This window comes from Cottoperca gobio, chromosome 20, assembly GCF_900634415.1.
Source record: "Cottoperca gobio chromosome 20, fCotGob3.1, whole genome shotgun sequence".
Lineage (NCBI taxonomy): Eukaryota > Metazoa > Chordata > Actinopteri > Perciformes > Bovichtidae > Cottoperca > Cottoperca gobio.
In genome coordinates this window covers 4683401-4703603 of record NC_041374.1, presented here as the reverse complement: position 1 = coordinate 4703603, position 20203 = coordinate 4683401, and the positions used below count along the sequence as shown (strand labels likewise).

Genomic DNA, 20203 nt, shown 5'->3' with positions numbered 1-20203 from the left:
ATCAACACCAGTTTACTGGTCACGAGGAGCAACTGGATGAAAACCTTTCAGTGGCTCTGAAGCTTTGTCTTATTTATTATTTTTTTATTATTTTAAATAAAGTCTCAACTTCATGAAAGGGGAATTCTAACTCAGTGGAGTGGCCTTTTAACATCTGATATTAGAAAAATAATAGTTTAATTGTTTTAGTCCCTAATTTTTAATATATAATAAAGACATGAACATTGTAACTTGAATTAATTATTTATTCATACATTATAATTAGATTAGAAGACAGTAATACACTTTCAGCAGTCATTATCAAATTATATACAATAGTTTAAATAAATACACACATTTGTGTAGTTTTACGAGAGTAAGCGTCCCTCTCTGTGGCTGCTCTGCTGATGGTAGCTGCTGGGATCCACTGACTCAGGCCTGTGAGGGCTCGGACCCAGGTACTGTTCGAACTCGCTGCGGTCCAGATCATACAGCATGTCCAGCTGAACCTGTTCAAGGTAAAACTCTAAGGAGGGCCCAGCAGGGCACTGCAGGCCCCCGTAAACCCTGCTGGACTCCCCCTGATCCACATGGGGACCTCCAGCGCTGGAAAAACCATACTGCATGTGCCCGTGCTGACTGCCAAAATACACCTGAGGCTCTGCAGGGTACGCAGGAGGGTTTGGGTACACCACAGACTTATTTGAGAAAACGTCTGTTGCTGCTGTGTCTGGAAAAACTGGAGAGTTTCGGTAGCTGCTGTGCAAAGAGGTGAAGTTAGCGTGGGAGTTTGGGAAAGCAGGAGTGCTTGAGTAGGATTGCTGCTGGTTCTGGAGCAGGTAGGGGAGTTTGTAAGACACAGGGAAGCCTAAGCTGCAGAACGAGGAGTGAGGAACCTCTGCACCCTGGGGTTTGGAGCACTTCTTCGGCTGCCTCCTCCTCCGGGGCCGGTACTTGTAGTTGGGATAGTCGATGGTGTGCTGGACTCTCAGGCGCTCTGCTTCCTGCATGTATGGACGCTTCTCAACCAGGGACATGGCCTTCCAAGTTTTTCCTGCAGGAACACAGCGGGGTTAATGATCTGCATACTGATTGGTTAGGCAAAACTGTCTTAAATGTGAGCCTTAGTCAACATTTTATGCAACTCATTTAAAGCAAGAGAATAGTGGTCTTCCCCACATAATACATGTTATGTGCCAAAGAGCTACACATATTTCTAAAACGTTATGGAACACTTAAAGATCTCACTTTAACCTGAGCAACCATTAGGCTTATTAATAACACTTTCAAGCTGTTAATGAATTTCTTACCGAGTATTTTGCTCAGATCCGTGTTCTCCAGGTCTGGGTTGAGCTGCGCCAGCCGCCTGCGCTCCTCTTTGGTCCAGATGATGAAGGCGTTCAGGGGCCTCCTGACTCTCTGCTGCATTGACGCAGACTTGGCCTCGGGGCTGGCGCAGCTGGAGTCCGAGTTCACGGACAGCGGGCTGGAGGGCCCTGAACTCGGGGAGCGCTCCTCGGTCATCTGCTCCCCGTCGACGGATCTCGTGTCTTCGCTCTCGAACATGGCGCGGTTTGCGCAGAGCTGGGAAGCAGCGGGGTTGTGACTGAAATGCATATTTAGACTACAAGATGGTGATGATGTTTTGGCTCTGCTGCAGGCCGCTGTCATACTCCTGGTGATGCAGAATGGCCAATATATATGGGAGCTCCACCAATAGGAGACGAGGAGGAGTGGATTTAAGGTGTGAATTCCAGGTGTTTTCTCGGCTCGGTGATAGGCCGATCTGACACCCCAATCAACGATCTCACGAAACTTCAGATGGAAGACACAAGTCTGTAATAAAACTCAGGTTGTCTTTGATATAACAGAAATGGCAACATTTAATGCCCATATTAAGCTAAACAGGCCATAAAACCAATCAGATTTACCCATGAAACTAATATCAGACACATAATAGTTACGTCATAGTAAATTGATGAAAGTAGGACGTAGTCGCCAATTTATTTATATTTGTGCATCAATATTAAAAGTTCTGGACATGTAGGTTTTGCGTTTTAATAAAAAAAAAAAGTCTAAGAAATGTATTCCTTGATTCCCTTAAAACCATTTTAGGGAAATCAAATGACACCTTTGCATATCAGAGAGAAATGGAACTTAATCAATAGGTCCTGAAAGGCAGCAGGGTATAGGTGAACATCAAAGTTTCCAGGAGGCAGGGCTGGTTACTAATTACATTGTGGCTCTCAGCTCTTATCGGCCATCCACTGTCTCTATCAAGGTACAGTTTACAGGACTGAAACAAACATGATCAAGGCGTGTTTATTACACGATTACCGCGCACAAATATTTGCCTGACACAAAAAACTGATAGGTGTGTACAAAGGAGCGTGATGAGCTCAGAAGTAGGACATCAAAAAAAAGAAAAATAGCTGCATTTACTTTCTTGCAATTTAACAATTTAAATGAAAGAAAATATAACGAAATAGAATGACTGAAGCTTTGGTGCTAAATCAAGGAGACAAAAAGTATATTGAAAAAAGCAAAAACTCCATTCACACTCATAGAAACTACAGCAGGATGGCTGCAGTTGTTCTCTTTCAGCATACAATGTATATACCGGCAGCATTTCTTTTTGGGTTATTTAAAAAAATAATACAGCCCTAACCCTCTTGAGTACACATACACGCTGGTTGTGAATAATTTATATTATAGGAATGCTTTAGTTCTAGACAAAAAAAGCCGTAAATATTAGAATAAACTAATTTCTGAGCACTGAAAACACAAAAATGGCTTTATTGACACAAACATACAGAAATAGTAGACAATATTACAAAGTCATTGAGTACAACAAATGTACAAAAAGAAACCAATAACATTATTACTATAAAGAAATACGGAAACGAATATTACAGGACAGTGTAAAATAATAAATATGTATAATTGTGTGTATCCACCATCAATGATCTCTCCAGAAACTCTTTAGGCGTGCACGTGATCCCACTTTAATATAATAGGATGCCATTACAGGTGCTCGCTTCCTCAGTGTGGTTTCAATGAATATCTGTCTTTGACACTGGCGACTAACATTATACAGACAATAGACGCCATTGTGGTGACAGCAGTGAAGTTAAATCTGCAATACACGGACCTACAGTAATACCTGCACCTGCACTGCTTTGTCCCGGCAGACGAGTCACTTATCAGGCCTCTTTAAATTGTAAATACTGTGTATTATGTTGTAGAGCAGAGAGGGGTTAATACACAAGGGAAGGTTTGCTCCTTTTGCTTTAAGAAACCAGCAGAAAACATGTAAGTTTCCACTTAAATGCTCCAAGACTAAAGCAATGACTCACCTAAACTCTTGCACACGGTAATATTATATTCTCCTTAAGAGCATCTTGGACTTTAACCCTGCAAAAGAAGCATCTTAGGCCAAATGGAGTTTGATATCTTCATTTCAAAATAAAAAAAATACGATCAATACTGTGACATTGGCACATAACAGCAGCGATAAAGGTAACTGTGCTCCTCATCTCCCTTTGACAATTGGACTTAAACTATTTGTTATCAGTCGAAACTGATAAAGTGGCATGTTTGATGGGAAGATAACATTAAAAACGTCTCAGGAAATGAATATATAATATAATTGAGGTTTTAAAGGTATATTTAAAACACAACTATTCATTTAAATAGGCCATGGATGTGTGTAGTTTATTGGCATGTGATGGAGGGGGATGGGTTTCGTTGTTCTTCACATGTTGTGAGTATTAGAGGTTTAATCCACATCCTCTGCGTTAAAAGGCACGCACGCTCCAACGCGCTGTGAAAAGCACTAATGGATTTAATCAATTGGCTTGAATGACGCAGCGTGAATACAACAACTTTAGTTTCGCCTGAGCTTCTCTGTGAAATGAGTCGGCTAAATTGTTCAGGGTTTGGGGTTAATATGTGAATTCAAAGTTTGAACATTGATTCTCTCTGGACGTTTATAGAACAAACTTTTTTATGTATTATAAAAAAAAAGAAAATTGTGTAATTTGTCCTTTATAGCGGCCACGTGAATGAATCCTAATCTATAAAGGTGACAGTAGGGTATCATTGCATTGTCTCATAGCCAAACAAGCAGAATAGGCACAGTGCATTCTGAATAGGGATTGTTCTCAGTGTCTTTCTGATCACAATGTGCCATTGTATTGGACAGAACTCATATATGGGACACTCCTCTCCTTCTTCACTTTGGATCTGTGCTGGCCAAGCTGGCACAGATAGAGCTGAAGAGCTGCATAATAACGTAGCAGGATTTACAAAGGCCCTTGTGGATTCTTGACAACTCTGGATGATGCCTGGGGTTAAATATTGACTGGATTTGGAGCGCTTATTCATGGGGTGATATTGGTTATTAGGTGAAGACTACATTTTCTATGTTTGGACTGGAGCTTTTTGTCAATGAAGATGCCACAACAGCTGCTGAGGACTTGACACTTCTTGTATTATGGATGTTTGAGAATTTTCTGACCTGAAGACATCCACCCAAAGAGGAAATATAGGAAAGCGGGAGGCCTGTGGCTTGACCTCTGATAATGAAGCACTGTATTCCAAACTGTCCTCAGCCGCTTCAGTGCCATCCCACCGACTTTCCTTACAGTGGCTCATTTATAAAGAGCTGCATTGTTTCATAGCTGGAAGGTGTGAAGGCGATATAATGACCATGATCTTCGCAGCGAGGGACTATATGGCATTGTGTTGTATTGTATGGGCACAGCAGGCCAGCATCAAGACGCACTCTGTCACGACAGACACCATTCTATGCAGTGGTGTGTGCCCCCCCCCCCCCCCCCCCCCCCCCCCCCCCCCACTGCTCCCACCTCCACTTCTTAATCACGTGTTTGAGCAGATTCAACAATAGACTGAAGCTCTGGGTCCTGAGTGCTAGCTTCCACACTCCTCGTGTAAACAGCGCCCTGCCCGGCCCTACGTCAGGCTAGCTGAGAGGATTACATGCCCCCCTGTTGTAGACAGGCTTAATGTAGCCTCATTAGCAGAACACAATGATGCCCCCACCTCTGAGCAGAGATAACATGCCGGGCTCAGCCAGACTTCAAACACAGACTCAAACCTGCAAGCCCAGGTGATGCAATGTGCAGGGTGCAAAGCCAAAAGAGCAAACCTGAGTACTGAGGGGTTTTATCCATCTGACATAGAGGCTGAAACGATGAGTTGATCAACCACTGATCATCTTTCACTCTCACAATGTGAGGGTTTACTGCTTTTCTCTGTTTTATAACACTGTAAAATCATTGTATTTGTGTTTTAGAGAGGGTTTTTTTAAACGCTCACAAAGGGATCTTCAAACATGACTACAAGAAAAGGATAATAATTAAGTAAAATAAATAAAAACAGGTTAAAAATAAGAATATGAGAGTGACTTGCAAAAGTGTGAGAAAGGAGACGACCTAAAATACATTTCAAAGGAGTCAAAGTACTTTAATGACTTTGTACTGTTAATATATTCAACGATTTAAGAGACAGTTCATTGCATTTTGTAATTTATCTGGACATTTCTTTTGACCAATGACCAACAATGTGCACTTACTCGAGATACACAGTTCCACATATTCACTCAGCAACAAACATCAGTCTGGCTCTTGGATTGTAGTCACACTGGTTTCTAATTGTATTGCATTTGTCTATCATGCAGACCGGCTAATGAGGCAAAGCGCCACTTGAGCCGAGAAACAGCACTATTCTTTGTAAATTAAGAACTGTATTCTACTGATAAGAGTGTTATCTGAGGAATTGAATGAGTCTATTATTGTCCAGACAGCCACGCGTTGGATGTTAAGAGGCTTCTTACCACAGCAGGCTTTGTATTACATGCATGTTTTTTGGACACAAAGTTCCCCTATAGTATATGTGTGTAAGTCTGACCTTGATCCAACACCAGGTCCACACGCCTCTCCTCGGCAGACAGAAGAAAAGACGACTGCAATTAGCCCTAATTGTTAACTGGAACTAGCCTGAGACCTGTGAGACACCATGATATCTGTCTGTCTTAAACGGCTCATTCAAGCCATCAGATAACCAAAACAATCTGGCCTGCTCAGCTCCAATGCTTGGATGTTTAATTAAATAGTGTGAACTGGTTAGACTCAGACATTAGATTATTGGAGCAGAAAGCAGAGATAAAATGCTTGCCCTAAAACAGACTTAACAAATCTTTTTAACCAAAGTGAATGAGCGTTTTCTTAATTGTAATTGATGGAGAACATACTTGATTTGAATTCTTCATTCTTTTAGGCAAACTTTCCACAGCCACACATTCACAGAGTTGATGTTTGTGCTCACTCTCTTTCTCTCTTTCAGCTCGTCTGAGACCTGATAGAAATTCAAAAGGATCTGCTGCTTTGAAGATAAGCGCTGTAGTTCTGCCATAAACAATGATTGTGCTGTTTCTTTCCTGTGTCGTGATTTATTTAAAGTATTATGCTGTAAGGATTTGGGCTGGTTTTCCTGGCCGGGCTGGCTGTGTGTACGTATCCACTACTTGTGTAGTTTATTGGATACTTGAGATTCAGGAAAACACTCAGGGAATCACAAGCAAAGTCATCAAAGTGTAAGCTTTGTCTCCTATGGTAACAACTTAATAAACTTACAAATACTGTAAGAAAGCCATCTTAAAAACGCTTTTTTAAAATTGTATTAAACGCATAAACTTAAATAGATTAATTACATTTAACTCTCATTTTCATCTTGCATAATTGAGACCTGCCTGCCAGTAACTAACATGGCAGAGGGGACTTTGTATAAGAACACAATGCTCGTGGTCTTGCACACAAACACACGCACACACACACACACACACACAAACATATGCTTCCTTTGATAAAGTGTTTTTATACCAGCAGACATTCTATGGCAGCGTCCCTTAAGACAATATCTGCGTAAAATACCAAGATATTTATAGAGAGTGTGCCATTTTGTCTTAAAAAAATAAACATGAGCGTAATGGAGAGTTCAAACACAAGGGAACCCGTATCCAGACAAAATCTACGAGTATATTCTGGTACGGGCAGGGTGTAAATTGGCCTAAATCTCATAATCTTAATGAGATTCTGCTTTACCCTGGATTTCATTAAAAGAAATGACTGTACATATGTAAAGGCAGTGAAAGTGTGAAGGTGGGTGACTTCCTTAAGTGATAAATATCACATCAAGATTAAATCAGTCCTTAGATGTCAAAGCATAAACATTTCTTCATGGTGTTTTTAAGTCTCTAAAGCATAACGGGGCAAAGTTGTATATGTATGCGTTTGCCTGTGATTGTATTCCAAGAGGATGGAGAGGGATCTTTTGAACGTCCACACCAGGATACAGCTGCCTATGACTAATTTCAAACTCCCCTTCTAGGGCCGAGGCAACCCATTTCACAAGTAACACACATCACCAGGCATCTGTTTCCTGTTTTCATTCTTTGAGTTATCTTATTTTCCTTATTTCCCCCTCACCTGTTACAGTCCACGTTCCTTCCATCATGCTGCACGGGACCAGTTGTGCTTTGACACGAAGCCGTAAGACGTCAGCCTCAAGCGCAAATAAATACTCAGTACGGTCATGAATACTTTGTATAGAACGTACGACACCAACAATACATGTGTTCTGATGACATGACACCATTATAGTTGAAAAACATAGTGTTCAAGATAAAGTTTAGACTTCATTCTTAAAGTTATTCACATTTGTTTAATAGAAAATGCAAACATGGCCATGACTTTTTCTTACACGTTTACAACATCTGCAGTATTTTTGCCATGAGACACTGTACATGAACATATATTTTATATCTCTGAGCTGTAATATTTCAGAAGCTTCTCATCAGTTGGTTTCAGAATCTTCTTCTCCGACATGTTAACGACCCAGCCTGGAGCGAGGCCAAAGAAGATCTGTCGAACATCCTTCCTCATGGAGAGCATGCGATACAGTTCATCCTTTGAAATGTCTGGCAAAGTATATCCATACTTCAGTGCCAGGGCTCGCCGGGCCTGCTGGATTTTCTCTGGGTCTGCCAAGTAACCTCGGTTTTCAGCATCTGTGTAATATGGGACCATGTCCTCCCCTGGCATCATTCGCTTTGGAATTGGCTGCCCACGCATAAAGAATGGGACAGGCTTGATGAGAATCCCTGCAAAGAAAAAAAAACCCAATATATCTTTCGTTTTTTTTTCTTCTAAACAAAATACATGTTATATTTCACATGGATGCATAAGATCATTCATTAGTTACCAAGACTTATAGGATCATAGAAATGGGTATTGATGACCCCTCCGTTCCTCTCAATAGCAGCTATAACTCCTTCAGAAGCTCTCTGAACTTCAATGTTGATTTTTGCAGCAAAACTGTCGGCACCCTGGAACAGAGAAAGCGCTTGAAATGTGGAACTCCTGGCAGAGCAGGGTCAAAAAACAGGGGTCAAAAACAACATCTTGATTTGAGACAATGACAATTGTTATGTGGTGCCACCTACTGGCGCACGATGATACAACACTTTGGACCCAGAATTAAAACACTAACATTAAGTTGTTCTTTTCTCCGCAAATCTATAATTTGTTGTCAGCATCAGTTTGTAGTTTTATAGAAAGTATTTAACCTAGATCTACAAACACAATGAGCTCCGCTGGTGCTATATAGAATATACTGTATAGCTGCGTTTCCACCAACAATGTGATTTTCTTTGACACTTTATTAACTGCAGCTACACTTGGTACAGTGGTACAGTAGTATGGCAGTGGTAGGTGTGTTTTTTTGAGCTGATCATTAAGCCTCTCTAGTTACTAGTCTCTCCATCCATCTTCTAGACCCACTTATCTCTTACAATGGATGCTAGGTGTGAATAAGTCCATGATCAACAGGAACTTACCTCATCAACAAGCTGGACTCCATAGTCCCTCTTCAGAGGCTGGATTGTCACTCCTCTGGCATTGACAAGCTGGGTCAGGTCTATGGGCTGTGTGGGGTCGATTCGTCCCAGATCAATCAGGTACTGCAGTCGTTTCAATGACAGAGGCTTGTACTGAGGACGGCGACTGAGGAGGAGCACATAAATATTGTTGTTATTGGTTAAGATAATTTGTGATCACCAGAATCATGCCAAAAAAACATAAATACATCTAAACTGCAGCATTTGGCAACTCCAGCATCAACACTGATACCACATTTACTACTGGACATGTGTAGGATTTGGTGGTGAGTGCGTTACCACCAGATGCACTTTTACAATATACTTTTTATAATTACTCATATTAAGAAATTCATCTCAATGCTTGTGAGACGTGCAACAGATAAAGGGGATTTTCTGATGCATTTCAATGACAACTTGATTTTTATTCTTGCAATAATGTGCTGATTTGTTGCAAAAGGTGGAGCACAGAGTGACGAGCTTTTACCTGTGTCCATCATTGTAGCCATATTTTGGTATGACAAGATAAAAAGGAGTCTGACCCCCTTCAAATCCCAGCCGAGGCCGGTTGCCTCTTTGACGCTCTCCTTTATGTCCTCGGCCGCTTCTGTTGCCACCATGCTGTCCTCTGCCCAGACGTTTATCCTGCAATTGAAGAAAAAAAATAGCATTTTTATTGCTATCTTGCTAATGTATGATCATATCAAAACAACTGACAGAAGGTTAGCATTTCTCTCCACTGGCTAACACAACAGGCTAACTAGCTGTGCTAGCTAGAGCTGCATAATAGTGATGGCACATTACAACTCACTGTCTTTGTGGCTCCTGGTTCAGGTCGCAAGTTTGCTAAGGTTATCCGCGGCAGAGTCTGCAAAACCTCTAACGCTTTACCACCGGGTTTTTTGGGGAAAGACATGTTTCTTTTGCTCACATGTCACAGATTGCCAAACCAAGGACATACAGGTCACATGACCAACGTGCGCGGAAGTTCTTCTTGTTAGCGCATCGACGTTTCAAAATAAAAGAGCGACAGATAAAAGGTACTACATAAACTGTATTAGTATTTTAGATCCTGTTTTCTTTGGTGAATTTTACTACATATTAGTATCATAAAAGTAGAACATAAATACTTATTTAAAGTTGAATCAGTAAACGGAATAAAAAAAAGCAGGTTTTGTGTCAAAGGTCCCAACCATGGTCACGACAAAATATGTTAACACTACAGGTTTAATGCATATATCTAATATATATTTTATAATTATATACCTGTATTGTTTTATAATCTTATTATATATATTTCTGAGGTGTCAAATTGTGGTTTGTTGTTATTTTATAGTCGATTTAACCTTTATTAAAGTAGAGTTTATTGACATTTCAGCCAACCAATCTGTGCTTTGCATCTGTAAAGAACCGCTGTTGACAGCTAATCACGTAGTAGAGGGGGCGGGTCTTAAAAGCGTGTCAGTGCAGGTGGCGAGTAGAGTGATCCGGCGGTGTATTATTTTCAACAATATTCGACTTCTAAAAAGAATTTCACGACTGCCAGAGATAATACGAGGCGGTGGTACATTGACCTCCATCTCAGGTCGATATTTGTCCTTAAACTGTTTGGCGTTTGACATTCAGAGTCGGACAAAGATCGACACAGATTAACAGTTGGGGATATCGTTATTAGCTAACGGTAGCTAACTTGTCCCTGACATATCAGCTGCCTCAGCGCTGTATGTGCGGCAATAGCATGTCAGCGCCTTTACCTGCCATTGTGCCTGCTGCCCGGAAAGCTACTGCGGCGGTGAGTTAGCCTAGGGAGCATTAGTTAACGTTAAGCTAGTTAAAGTTCAACCAGAAGCAACTGTAGGTTCACTAGTTTACTGTATAGACATGCTGTATAGACATGCTGTATAGACATGCTGTATAGACATGCTGTATAGACATGCTGCCACATTCTTAGATGTATTAACTTATTATAAGTTACCTTTTTATTTCTTTACAGGTGATATTTCTCCATGGCCTTGGTGATACGGGGTACGTGAAGACAGCTCTTTTCTCCTTCAAAATTATTATTATTGCATGTCTCTCCTAGGGATACATATATTTTTTATTTAAACTAGTTTAATTTTGTCCAATATGACAGACATGGATGGGCAGAAGGTTTCGCAGGCATCAGGATACCACATGTGAAATACATCTGTCCGCACGCGTAAGTATTTACAGCAGATATAACATTACACAGTCTGCAAGTGCTGAAAAAGTCTTTAGAAATTCTGAAACAACCTCATTTCAAGGTCTTGAATGTCTTGCCATCCACTGTAATTGACATTAAAGGATGTAAAACCACCAAACATGTTGACTCTTTGCAACATCCATATGTTATGTGCAGTTAAGCCACATTGTGATGTTACTTTTCTCCATGCATTACAGTCCCACCATGCCTGTTTCTTTGAACATGAGAATGTCCATGCCTTCTTGGTAAGTGTCAAGAGTTTGTAAACATATTTGTGCGATCATCACATCCAGAATGAGCCTCACATGTTTTCTCTCATGTGCAGGTTTGATATATATGGGTTGAGCCCAGACGCAAATGAAGATGAGGCTGGTATTAAAAGAGCGTCAGAGAACAGTAAGTCTCTACAATTGAATTTTAACTCATGTTAGGAATGTGCTGCTATTTTTGTTTTGACTTGTATAAAAAGCTTTTTATTCCGGTTTGACGCAAGTGTTTGTTTTTAATGTATCCGCAGTTAAAGCCTTGATAGACCAAGAAGTGAAGAATGGAATACCTTCTCACAGAATTCTCCTCGGTGGATTTTCACAGGTAAGTGTGGCACGTAGACCAATCATGCATTACATTACACTGTTTTGTATGATAACACTGATTCACCGCTTATGCACGCAATGTATTTTAATAACATACACTTACATAAGCGCACTTCTCAAAGGGGTAGAGTCTTAAAACTATTTTGGCCCTTCTTTCAGTTGACTGTAAGCACAACACTCTGTAATTGTTGTGTTGTAGGCAGTTTAAGAAAATAATCTTCTCAGTAAAGATCGATATCAATATTAGAAATTAAGAGATTTGTGATTCAACAAATAGGATTCTAAGATTTTCCTCCATTCTTTGCTGAAATGAAGCCAATTCACAAGAGATGTACAACGAGGATTTCTTTACAGAAGTGTTTGTTTTGTTTCCCAGGGTGGAGCTTTGTCTCTCTACACGGCGTTGACGACTCAGCAGAAGCTAGCTGGAGTCGTCGCTCTGAGCTGCTGGCTCCCTCTCCGCAAGTCCTTCCCTCAGGTAGACAAAGATTTATTATGTTATTTCTCCTAAATGCAAATCTTTCAGTGCTTTTAGTGAACACTAAAACAGAAGCTTATAGTGTGCTCACACCAAACGCAAAGCTAATTTTCTTTGCACAGCGCAATTACATACAAAGACTGGAAGTTTACGCAAAATTCGCATTGAGATTCTGCTGACGGCACTGACGTCCTCACGTTGGTGACTCAGAAATGGAGGAAATAAATGATCTCCTGTGGGCACCTGTCATCTTAAATAAACAAAACTGGTGAGTTTATATGATTTTAAAGTCACACTGTGTATAAACAATATTGTTGCTGCCGTATTTATGCCTAGTTTAGATGACGTTATTTTGGAGCAGCTACAATGTTAGCATAGGCCTGATCGATACGAACTCCATTCAAAAAACAAGCATTTTAAAAGTTGTTTGCTTGTCGTCTTGTCGACAGACCTGACAAAGCAGGAATTCATACTTTTTATAAATCTGCATCATGATATAGTTGTTTCGGCATCCTTTTGATCTGTTTATTGCAATTAGATATTGAATAAATAAATGGTTCATACAGCTATAGTACAACAGATTACAGCCGCACGTAGTAACGTGATTAAACACAAATGATCCCACAGTCAAACTTGTGCGAGTAACGTTTGGTGTGAACACATTAAAGAAATTGTTCACCTGAAAGTTCAATATCATCATCTTTGTTAGTTAAAATTAAATGCCTCCAATGTTCATTTTATTGTTAACTATACCTTTAGTTGAATTACAATTTAGGGATGTCTCATAGCTAAATCATAATCTGTCATAATCGGCTAACAAGAATAATCCTCATCTTCTATTCGCAGGCGTCTGCCAGCATTGCTAACAAAGACATGCATGTCCTACAATGCCACGGGGATGCCGACCCCGTGGTCCCCTTTATGTTCGGCAGCCAGACGGCGGAGAAGATGAAAAGCCTCATCAATCCAGCCAACATCACCTTCAAGTCGTACCGGGGTCTACCTCACAGCGCCTGTCCCGAGGTCAGTGTGGGGAAAGTCACATTTGACTCTGGAGCTCTGGTTGCGTTCCGTATTATTATGTACTTAGTTTTATTCTGCATCTCTGCAGGAAATGGTGGATGTCAAACGATTCATAGAGAAGCAGCTTCCTCCCATCAGCGATGAATGAACTCGGAGCCTCACACCTGCACAGCACCATCGGAGTCCTTTGGGCTTGACTCCAGTGAGACTCCGTGGACTCGGGGAACCACTGACTTACTTGACAATTAAACCACGCTGCTACTCATAGAGCCAGACTGGACTGGGGGCTCCATGTTAACCCCGGGAGAGGCAAATAACGACAAACAATGCCGTATCCTGACCTGGTGCCACACACAACCCTCAGTGTTAGAGTAACATTAGTTGCTTCATTGTAAAGCTCTTTGCCATTGAGACAAGCCATTTCCTGCAGGAAACGTATGTATTGGAATAACTAGGGCTATACTTTAAGGGTTTAATACCTACTATCTCACAATAAATGGCCTGTTGTTAAATGCTCTTTTTTTAAATAATGGAGCCTATGTGTAGTAGTGCTGAAACAAGTTATTAAACTAGTTCAACTTATTTAATTAAGGCATTTTAACTAGCAACAATGACAAGTGCTTTCAGCTTCTCAAATTTGAGTATTTGCAGATTTTTCTCTTTTAGATTCTTGTAAGTTAATTATTAGGGGTTTTGGATTTTATTGTCGGACATAACCAACATAAAGACATAAACTTGGACTTAGGTGAAGAATTAGAATATTGTTTTTGCAGCTACGATCTGTAGAGTATATCATTCGTTACACAAATCATAAAGCATTTTCAGATGAGCACATGCAAGGGGGAAAAACAAAGTGTAATTTTGAATCGGCTTAATATGCAATCCACATATGAAGCGCTTCTAATAATGTGTATTATCATATGTTGACGACACACGACAGCAAAAACAACAGTACGATTGTGCTTTTATTTAATTTGTGAGAATTAAAATAATCTATTTCGCACAAATTCCTTTTCAAATACACAAATATACCAGTGGTCATGGTCATCTATTTCACTTTGTTTAAATTAAATATAATATGACTAATATCACAGTATTAAAACACACGGACGAGATCTATTCCCGGGTATCAGCTCATTGAGTTGTAAAAACTTTTATCTTTGAGAAGAGCTGAAAGCACCAACATATGAAGTTATTGTCGCACCATCCATGTTAGACCAAAGGTGCTAGTGTAGAAGATCTTATTCCAAGGCACTTTCCTTCTTCTAAAGTTACTGTTAAATAAAACCTATTAGTTTCTACAAGAACTGGATATGCATTAAGGCTCACAATATACCTAAATACAAATGCAGTGCTCACAGATGCATGCTTTGCCTCATTAAACAAGGTAGAAAAGTGCAATGTTAAGCGCTAGGGAATATATAAAAATATAGATATGTTTTCTAACAAGTAACTGATGCTGAAGCATTTGTTCTTGTTTGCTCCAAGTGTTTTGGTAAGCTAATCAAGGGTAAATAAACAGCACTTAACAGCTGGATAAAAACCGGTTTTAAGTAGTGTTCATTTTCCTGTCTGTCTTTCTCTAAATAGCAGGACTCCAACAGCAACACAAAACTCCTTCAGGTGGGACGCATGCGCCATTTTGAAAAGCTAAGTGTGTGTCAGTGGTGAGTCTATGGCTCCGGGGGAGGCTCCTCCAGGCTCTTCATCAGATCTGTGTACGCAGATGAGTTCATGTAACGGGGGTATGAGTCTCTCTGCATCAGCGTGTAGATCTGCTGCTGAGCGTCGTCGAACGTGTGCGAGGTGGGCTCCAGCATGTTGCGGTTAATCACGTCTCGAACACGCGAGTCCAAACTGACCTGGAGAAGATGAGCAGGTGAAAGATTAAAGCTCTATTACATGTAAACGCACTAATCTGTTGAACACAAGACGATTTTAAAGGTGTATACATACAATTTCTGCCTGGCTCCTCCCAGACACAATATTTAAAAATGCAACCATGTCGACAAAGCGGAGGCCCGGTCTCCTCCAGAGCCACAAATGAAATATACCTGAGTTTTTGATATTTTGTCACGTTGAAGACGGGTCACAGAATTTGGCTTTACTGGCTCTTTAACTCTGAGGAGGAGGAGGAGGAGGAGGAGCATACTGTACAGCAAAAGCTACATTGCTGGAATAATACGGTAAAAACTAATGTTTAATGTAATGTACAGTTAAAAAAGAAAAGCTTGTGTAGTTCCTCTTTGGCATAACAAATTATATATTTCAGTAAAAGACAAAACAGCTGTTTCTGAGGATAAGTCACAATTGTCATATTTAATAGTTAAAGGTCAAACATTTTAGTTTTTTGTACTGTTGGTCGGAAACATTAACAAGCGGATGTGGTCTTGTGTTCTGGGAAGTTACAAGGGGAACTTTTCTTTTCTTCTTATTTCTGACATTTTACGGCCAAAACAAATTGACACGAGGTGATTAATCAAGAAAATAATGAGTTGCCACAGTCCAGAACCCAAAGATATTAAATGTACAATGATGATGATGTAATAACTGATTATAATATTATTTAATTAGACTTTAATAACTTCAGCACTATAGTCATGGTAGCCATAACATCATACAGTGACTCACCTCTTTAGGGGAAAGGATTGAGATGAAGTCCTCGTATATTTGACGGACTTTCTCCTCCACCACAGTCTTGTTGGTCTCCTTCTTGAGCTCCTCGCAGGCGAGCCAGAACATCATGTTCTCCTCGCTGAACTCCGTCCGCAGGAACTGCCTGAAGCAGCTGCGACCCGCTGCACTCTTCATCACCTTTTCAAACGACATCGGCCAGGAGCGAGCGTCATCCAGAGAAGGCTTCGGGCTTAAACACAAAAAGAATAGTGGATGCATCGGCTCACTGTTATTTCATTCCCTCGGTAGTGACACGTGGAAGGGTCACAGTGTTCAGCCATTACCTTTCTTCACAATTAGTGGTTCCCTCTGTCCTGCGCTCAAAAGTGGACCTCTGTATTGTCTCGTCCTCACTCCTAACAGTCAAACTGGAGGGGAAGAAAAAAACACATAATGAGGCCATAAATAGCTTGTCAACCACAAGAGCTTTAGTGAGGTCTGGCTTAGAGTCCAGTTCATCCAGAAAATGTTTTGGTGGGGGCCAGTGGAGTTCTTCGGCACCAAACTCCAAACGTTGGTCCAACTGTAGCGGTGAGATTTCCCTTTTTAAAGGAATAGTTTGACATTTTAGGAACTAAATGAGAAGATCGATACCGCTCTCATATCGGTCCATTAAGTATGAAGTTACAGGCAGCGGGTGCTTAGCTTAGCTTAGCTTTAGCTTAGCTTAGCTTAGCTTAGCATAAAGCCTGGAAACTGCATAACAGCTAGTCTGGCTTTGTCCAAAGGCAACAACAGATGCCTACCATCAACTCTAAAGTTCAGTAATTAACACAAACTATCTAATTGGTTTAATCCATTCAAAACCTGAAGAGTAAAATGTATGTTTTACGGGGGGGGGGGTTATATGCCAGACTATTTCCTGGAGTCTTATCATCACCGTGCGGTTGCCAGGAAGAAGAACTTGGCAAGAGAGCAAATAAGTCTTATATCCTGAAATGTTGAACTACTCCTTTAACTGGAAGTGAACAACTAGCCATGAAAAACAGACCAAAACAAAGAGTATTACGGTGTTCCTGTCGTTTCATAACATTACACATGTTTTCTGTAAGCCTACATCAGAAGCACTGTGTGTTGCTTGTTCTACATTTGAAAATAACAACACCTACAGTAGATTTAGGATGATCTACTGGGAAGGTTTGCGTCGATAGTAAAGTGTGTCAACTGTCCACTTCATCCTGTGGGGATCGCCTGTGCGTAATTAAAATGTTCCCATCTCCTGATGTAGCAGCTGGCTGTAGACTAATTAGTTCAGGTGAGAGTCCACTGTGAGCCTTTCCATCTGGGAATGTGGCTGTGCAACAATCGGATGGAATTGATATAGATGTAGAGACCAAATGTATTTACTCATCCCCAGTGGAGAGAATTAATACGGCCGTGTTCTGCACACAGCAGGTTCGCTGTCCTCTGAGGATGCACAAGTTAACGGTTGATGATTCCAAAACAGATTATAGCCCCTGAGGCCTCCATGCAATGAGATCCAGTGTGGGTTCCTGTTTTTCTGGGATGATGGTGAATGGGTGCGAGGAGAGAGGGGAAAGAAGTTGTATCTACTACTGAGTTGTTACAATCAAATGAGGCCAAGACGGACATCTTCATGACATGATGCAGTTTGCTGCTGTGTCACGTCACATTTAGTGCGTCACAAGTACATAATGTGGCTGTTTACACTGGAGTGACAGGTCTGTGTACCAAAAAAACACATTTAGTATAATTTTCAGATCCATGCCGTGTTGTTCTGCACCATTTGATTAACTATAATCTGCTGCATCACATTCACAAACTTCAAGAAAAATCAAGCGTATATAGCACTTTGTCGGTACATGAATGCACCACACAGGCATACCTGTAAACAACTCGCCCTTTGGACTGCATGAAGTGATAACATATTATTTGTGGCTAAAAAGGAAATGGATGCGTTAAAAATAAAGATGTGTGCAAACCAGCTTATTTTTTCTGTAATGGCAAGTTAAAATCAATGCTTTTTAATTTAATTTAATTGTATTTTATTACACCATAGCGCTCCCATCAGCAGTGAAGGACAGGAAGAGAAATCATTTTATGAAGAAAAATAAACTGATATCTTTAATGTTTAAGACATTAAAACCTACATATTTGTGGTTAAATGTCCAATCCTGTCATATACTAGGTAGCCTGAATGTAGCCTCATCAAATGGAAACGTTTCTACTGATAACACTGATTTTACAGTGTGTGGACCATTAGAGCTGTAACTAATGATTATTTTAATTTTTGTCTAAAAATGTCAGATTTCTGTGAAACATTTCAATTTCAAATGTTTTGTCTAACCAACAGGCTGGAACTCAACAATATTTAATTTATAATTACACAGTAAAAACCAGAAAAGCAGCAAGTATTTAAATGATATTTTTTAGCCAGTGATCAATTAATCAATTAACAATTAGCAACTATCAAATTGTTTCCTATTATTTCCCTGTAGGGAATAAATAACTGATGGTTTTAGCTGTTCCATAGACTTATTTCACTTTTTATTTTCCGCCCTCTGAAACAGGAATGACACTTTCCCAGAAATATGAGACAGCAACTGCGTGATCTAAGAAGAAAGGATATTTGTACTTTCATAAAGACAGTGGATGACAGCAATTTAGCAGCCAGCACCATATTTCAACATAGAATGTGTCCAGTTATCTGTCAGTAAATGTTCGTGTGGAGGAAAATAATTAAAGGCTACACAGAATACAGTGAATGGGCCCTTATCCCTTGCCTTGCACCACATACAGTATCTCCCATCTCCAGCCCTGCTGTGTGGGAAGCAGTGTCATTACCAGGAGCAGCTACAGCAGCAGCACCAGCAGAAGCAGCAGGCGTTTGAGGCGTTGGTGGGGGTGTTTCCCATTCTGTGGCGCGCTTGGAGGACACTGGCAGCTGCTTCCTGATGAACCTGCATCTGTCTCTTACGCATCTCCACCCGCTCCGAGCCCATGGACTGCGAGGATGAGAAGACAAGGAGACCACAGTGAGGGTTTCTTTTTTTTTTTTTTTTTTTCACCGCAGTAAACTGGAGCATCACGCACACAAACATCATCACAAGATCCATCACAAGAGATTACAGATCTGACAGGAGGCCTGAATCTTTCTCAAATCGGATCGAAAAAGCAATGAAACACAATTTGCATCCCGTAAATTATAGTGGTAACAAGTGAATGCACGACCACAACTTCTGTGCAATGCAACCTCAATATAATCGACATTTCCCTATCATGTAACGAGGCGTGTGGTGCGTTTAGGTGCAGATATCGCAATGCAAACAGCTCGAGATTTCCTACCGGTTTGTTGGATCATGCAGAATGCTACAAAAAAAAAACAATTGTAATGAGCAACAACCGCCCTCCTCTCTCCTCGCCGCTCTCAGTCTGTGAGGAATGAGCTGTAATGATAGCGACAAGGCGTTACTCTTGGACCGCAGCAATCGCATCCATCAGTCGCATCCTCGGGAGGATGTACACACACACACACACACACACACACACTCGCACGCACACACGCACACACTCATGCATGATGGTCGATTCGAAGCAATCACCCCTAAAGCAAGCAGTGTGCAGCCATTTATAGAAACATAATGACATTATTTGATGAGAAAGGCTGATAATTTACAGTCAGAGGATTTTCAGTCAAGGCAAAGAGCAGCGGATCTGCAGATATTTACGTTTGTCACTTGAGTACAGACTACAATATGCACGAATTGAAAATAATGCTATTATTTTATTAAAGATGCTCCGGCTTCACTGGATCCTGACCTTTTTATCCGCCTTATTTTCCGAAAATAAAGATGTGTACTAACACGAGGGGTTATTGTGATTTCAAAAGTCATATCTAAATGTCTACTCACTGTGTCAACATGAATGCCAGAATAGAGGTGATTTTTGGCTCGATCACATCCGTCTGCCTCGACTTGACACAAACCGGTTGGTTTCTCTTATGCGCGCATGCGTTTCCTGCAAGTGTGAATAGATGTGTCTGCGCCCCGTGCATTAACGGCCAGAACACAATGTGCGCTCGCTGTTACAGCAATGGCTTCTGAAGGACAGACTGAGGCTGCCAGACGATTTCATTGCACAGATGATATTTAGATGTTATATGATTGATTACTGATCTGATATTGGGATCATTTTAGTGGAATACATTAAAACCCCACTAAAACCCCATGAGAAAATATAAGAATATAAATATTGCGAGGTAAAATTTCTCCTGACGGTCCAGCTGCATTCCTTTTAGACTGGTGGGATATGTG

At 40.7% G+C, this 20203-nt stretch overlaps 4 protein-coding genes across 6 annotated transcripts; 1 reads left to right on the top strand and 3 right to left on the bottom strand.

Annotated features, from left to right (window-relative positions):
* Positions 1–347: 347 nt before the first annotated feature.
* sox32 (SRY-box transcription factor 32) lies at positions 348–1596 on the bottom strand. Its single transcript, XM_029458012.1, has 2 exons — positions 1290–1596; positions 348–1033 (listed from the first exon to the last, which is right to left on the bottom strand). The coding sequence occupies exons 1-2, from the start codon at positions 1594–1596 to the stop codon at positions 348–350; spliced, it is 993 nt and encodes a 330-aa protein (XP_029313872.1).
* A 6106-nt stretch (positions 1597–7702) lies between these two features.
* mrpl15 (mitochondrial ribosomal protein L15) lies at positions 7703–9940 on the bottom strand. The gene is made up of 5 exons (XM_029457579.1): positions 9747–9940; positions 9423–9580; positions 8897–9062; positions 8263–8386; positions 7703–8161 (listed from the first exon to the last, which is right to left on the bottom strand). Exons 1-5 carry the CDS (start codon positions 9849–9851, stop codon positions 7818–7820), a joined length of 897 nt encoding a protein of 298 aa, XP_029313439.1. The 5' UTR covers positions 9852–9940; the 3' UTR covers positions 7703–7817.
* Positions 9941–10356: 416 nt separating this feature from the next.
* On the top strand, positions 10357–13935 carry LOC115025390 (acyl-protein thioesterase 1). Its single transcript, XM_029457583.1, has 9 exons — positions 10357–10727; positions 10929–10960; positions 11070–11135; positions 11357–11404; positions 11485–11555; positions 11677–11750; positions 12129–12230; positions 13077–13253; positions 13342–13935. The coding sequence occupies exons 1-9, from the start codon at positions 10659–10661 to the stop codon at positions 13399–13401; spliced, it is 699 nt and encodes a 232-aa protein (XP_029313443.1). The 5' UTR covers positions 10357–10658; the 3' UTR covers positions 13402–13935.
* Positions 13936–14199: 264 nt separating this feature from the next.
* Positions 14200–19908, bottom strand: LOC115025388 (regulator of G-protein signaling 20-like). Of its 3 annotated transcripts, none has more exons than XM_029457581.1 (5): positions 19802–19908; positions 18735–18895; positions 16214–16297; positions 15885–16119; positions 14200–15115 (listed from the first exon to the last, which is right to left on the bottom strand). In XM_029457581.1, the coding sequence occupies exons 2-5, from the start codon at positions 18890–18892 to the stop codon at positions 14927–14929; spliced, it is 666 nt and encodes a 221-aa protein (XP_029313441.1). In that variant the 5' UTR covers positions 18893–18895; positions 19802–19908; the 3' UTR covers positions 14200–14926. The 3 variants fall into 3 exon arrangements, with proteins under 3 accessions (XP_029313441.1, XP_029313442.1, XP_029313440.1); XM_029457582.1 differs by lacking the exon at positions 19802–19908 and adding an exon at positions 19236–19793; XM_029457580.1 differs by lacking the exon at positions 19802–19908 and having other exon boundaries at positions 18735–19209.
* Between the last annotated feature and the right edge of the window lie 295 nt (positions 19909–20203).

Bases quoted from the DNA above. Each gene is read 5' to 3' on its own strand.
- LOC115025388 (XM_029457580.1), bottom strand. From the start codon at position 19,006: ATGGATCTTGTGATGATGTTTGTGTGCGTGATGCTCCAGTTTACTGCG. The intron at 16,298-18,734 runs GTAATGACACTG...CTTCCCCTCCAG, and splicing joins TGCTGCTGTAGCTGCTCCTG to TTTGACTGTTAGGAGTGAGG. The intron at 15,116-15,884 runs GTGAGTCACTGT...CATCTTCTCCAG, and splicing joins CAATCCTTTCCCCTAAAGAG to GTCAGTTTGGACTCGCGTGT.
- sox32 (XM_029458012.1), bottom strand. From the start codon at position 1,596: ATGCATTTCAGTCACAACCCCGCTGCTTCCCAGCTCTGCGCAAACCGC. The intron at 1,034-1,289 runs GTAAGAAATTCA...GTGTTCCTGCAG, and splicing joins GGATCTGAGCAAAATACTCG to GAAAAACTTGGAAGGCCATG.
- mrpl15 (XM_029457579.1), bottom strand. From the start codon at position 9,851: ATGTCTTTCCCCAAAAAACCCGGTGGTAAAGCGTTAGAGGTTTTGCAG. The intron at 8,387-8,896 runs GTAAGTTCCTGT...TCTCTGTTCCAG, and splicing joins GAGTCCAGCTTGTTGATGAG to GGTGCCGACAGTTTTGCTGC. The intron at 8,162-8,262 runs GTAACTAATGAA...TTTTCTTTGCAG, and splicing joins CTATGATCCTATAAGTCTTG to GGATTCTCATCAAGCCTGTC.
- LOC115025390 (XM_029457583.1), top strand. From the start codon at position 10,659: ATGTGCGGCAATAGCATGTCAGCGCCTTTACCTGCCATTGTGCCTGCT. The intron at 10,728-10,928 runs GTGAGTTAGCCT...ATTTCTTTACAG, and splicing joins CCCGGAAAGCTACTGCGGCG to GTGATATTTCTCCATGGCCT. The intron at 11,751-12,128 runs GTAAGTGTGGCA...TTTGTTTCCCAG, and splicing joins TCCTCGGTGGATTTTCACAG to GGTGGAGCTTTGTCTCTCTA.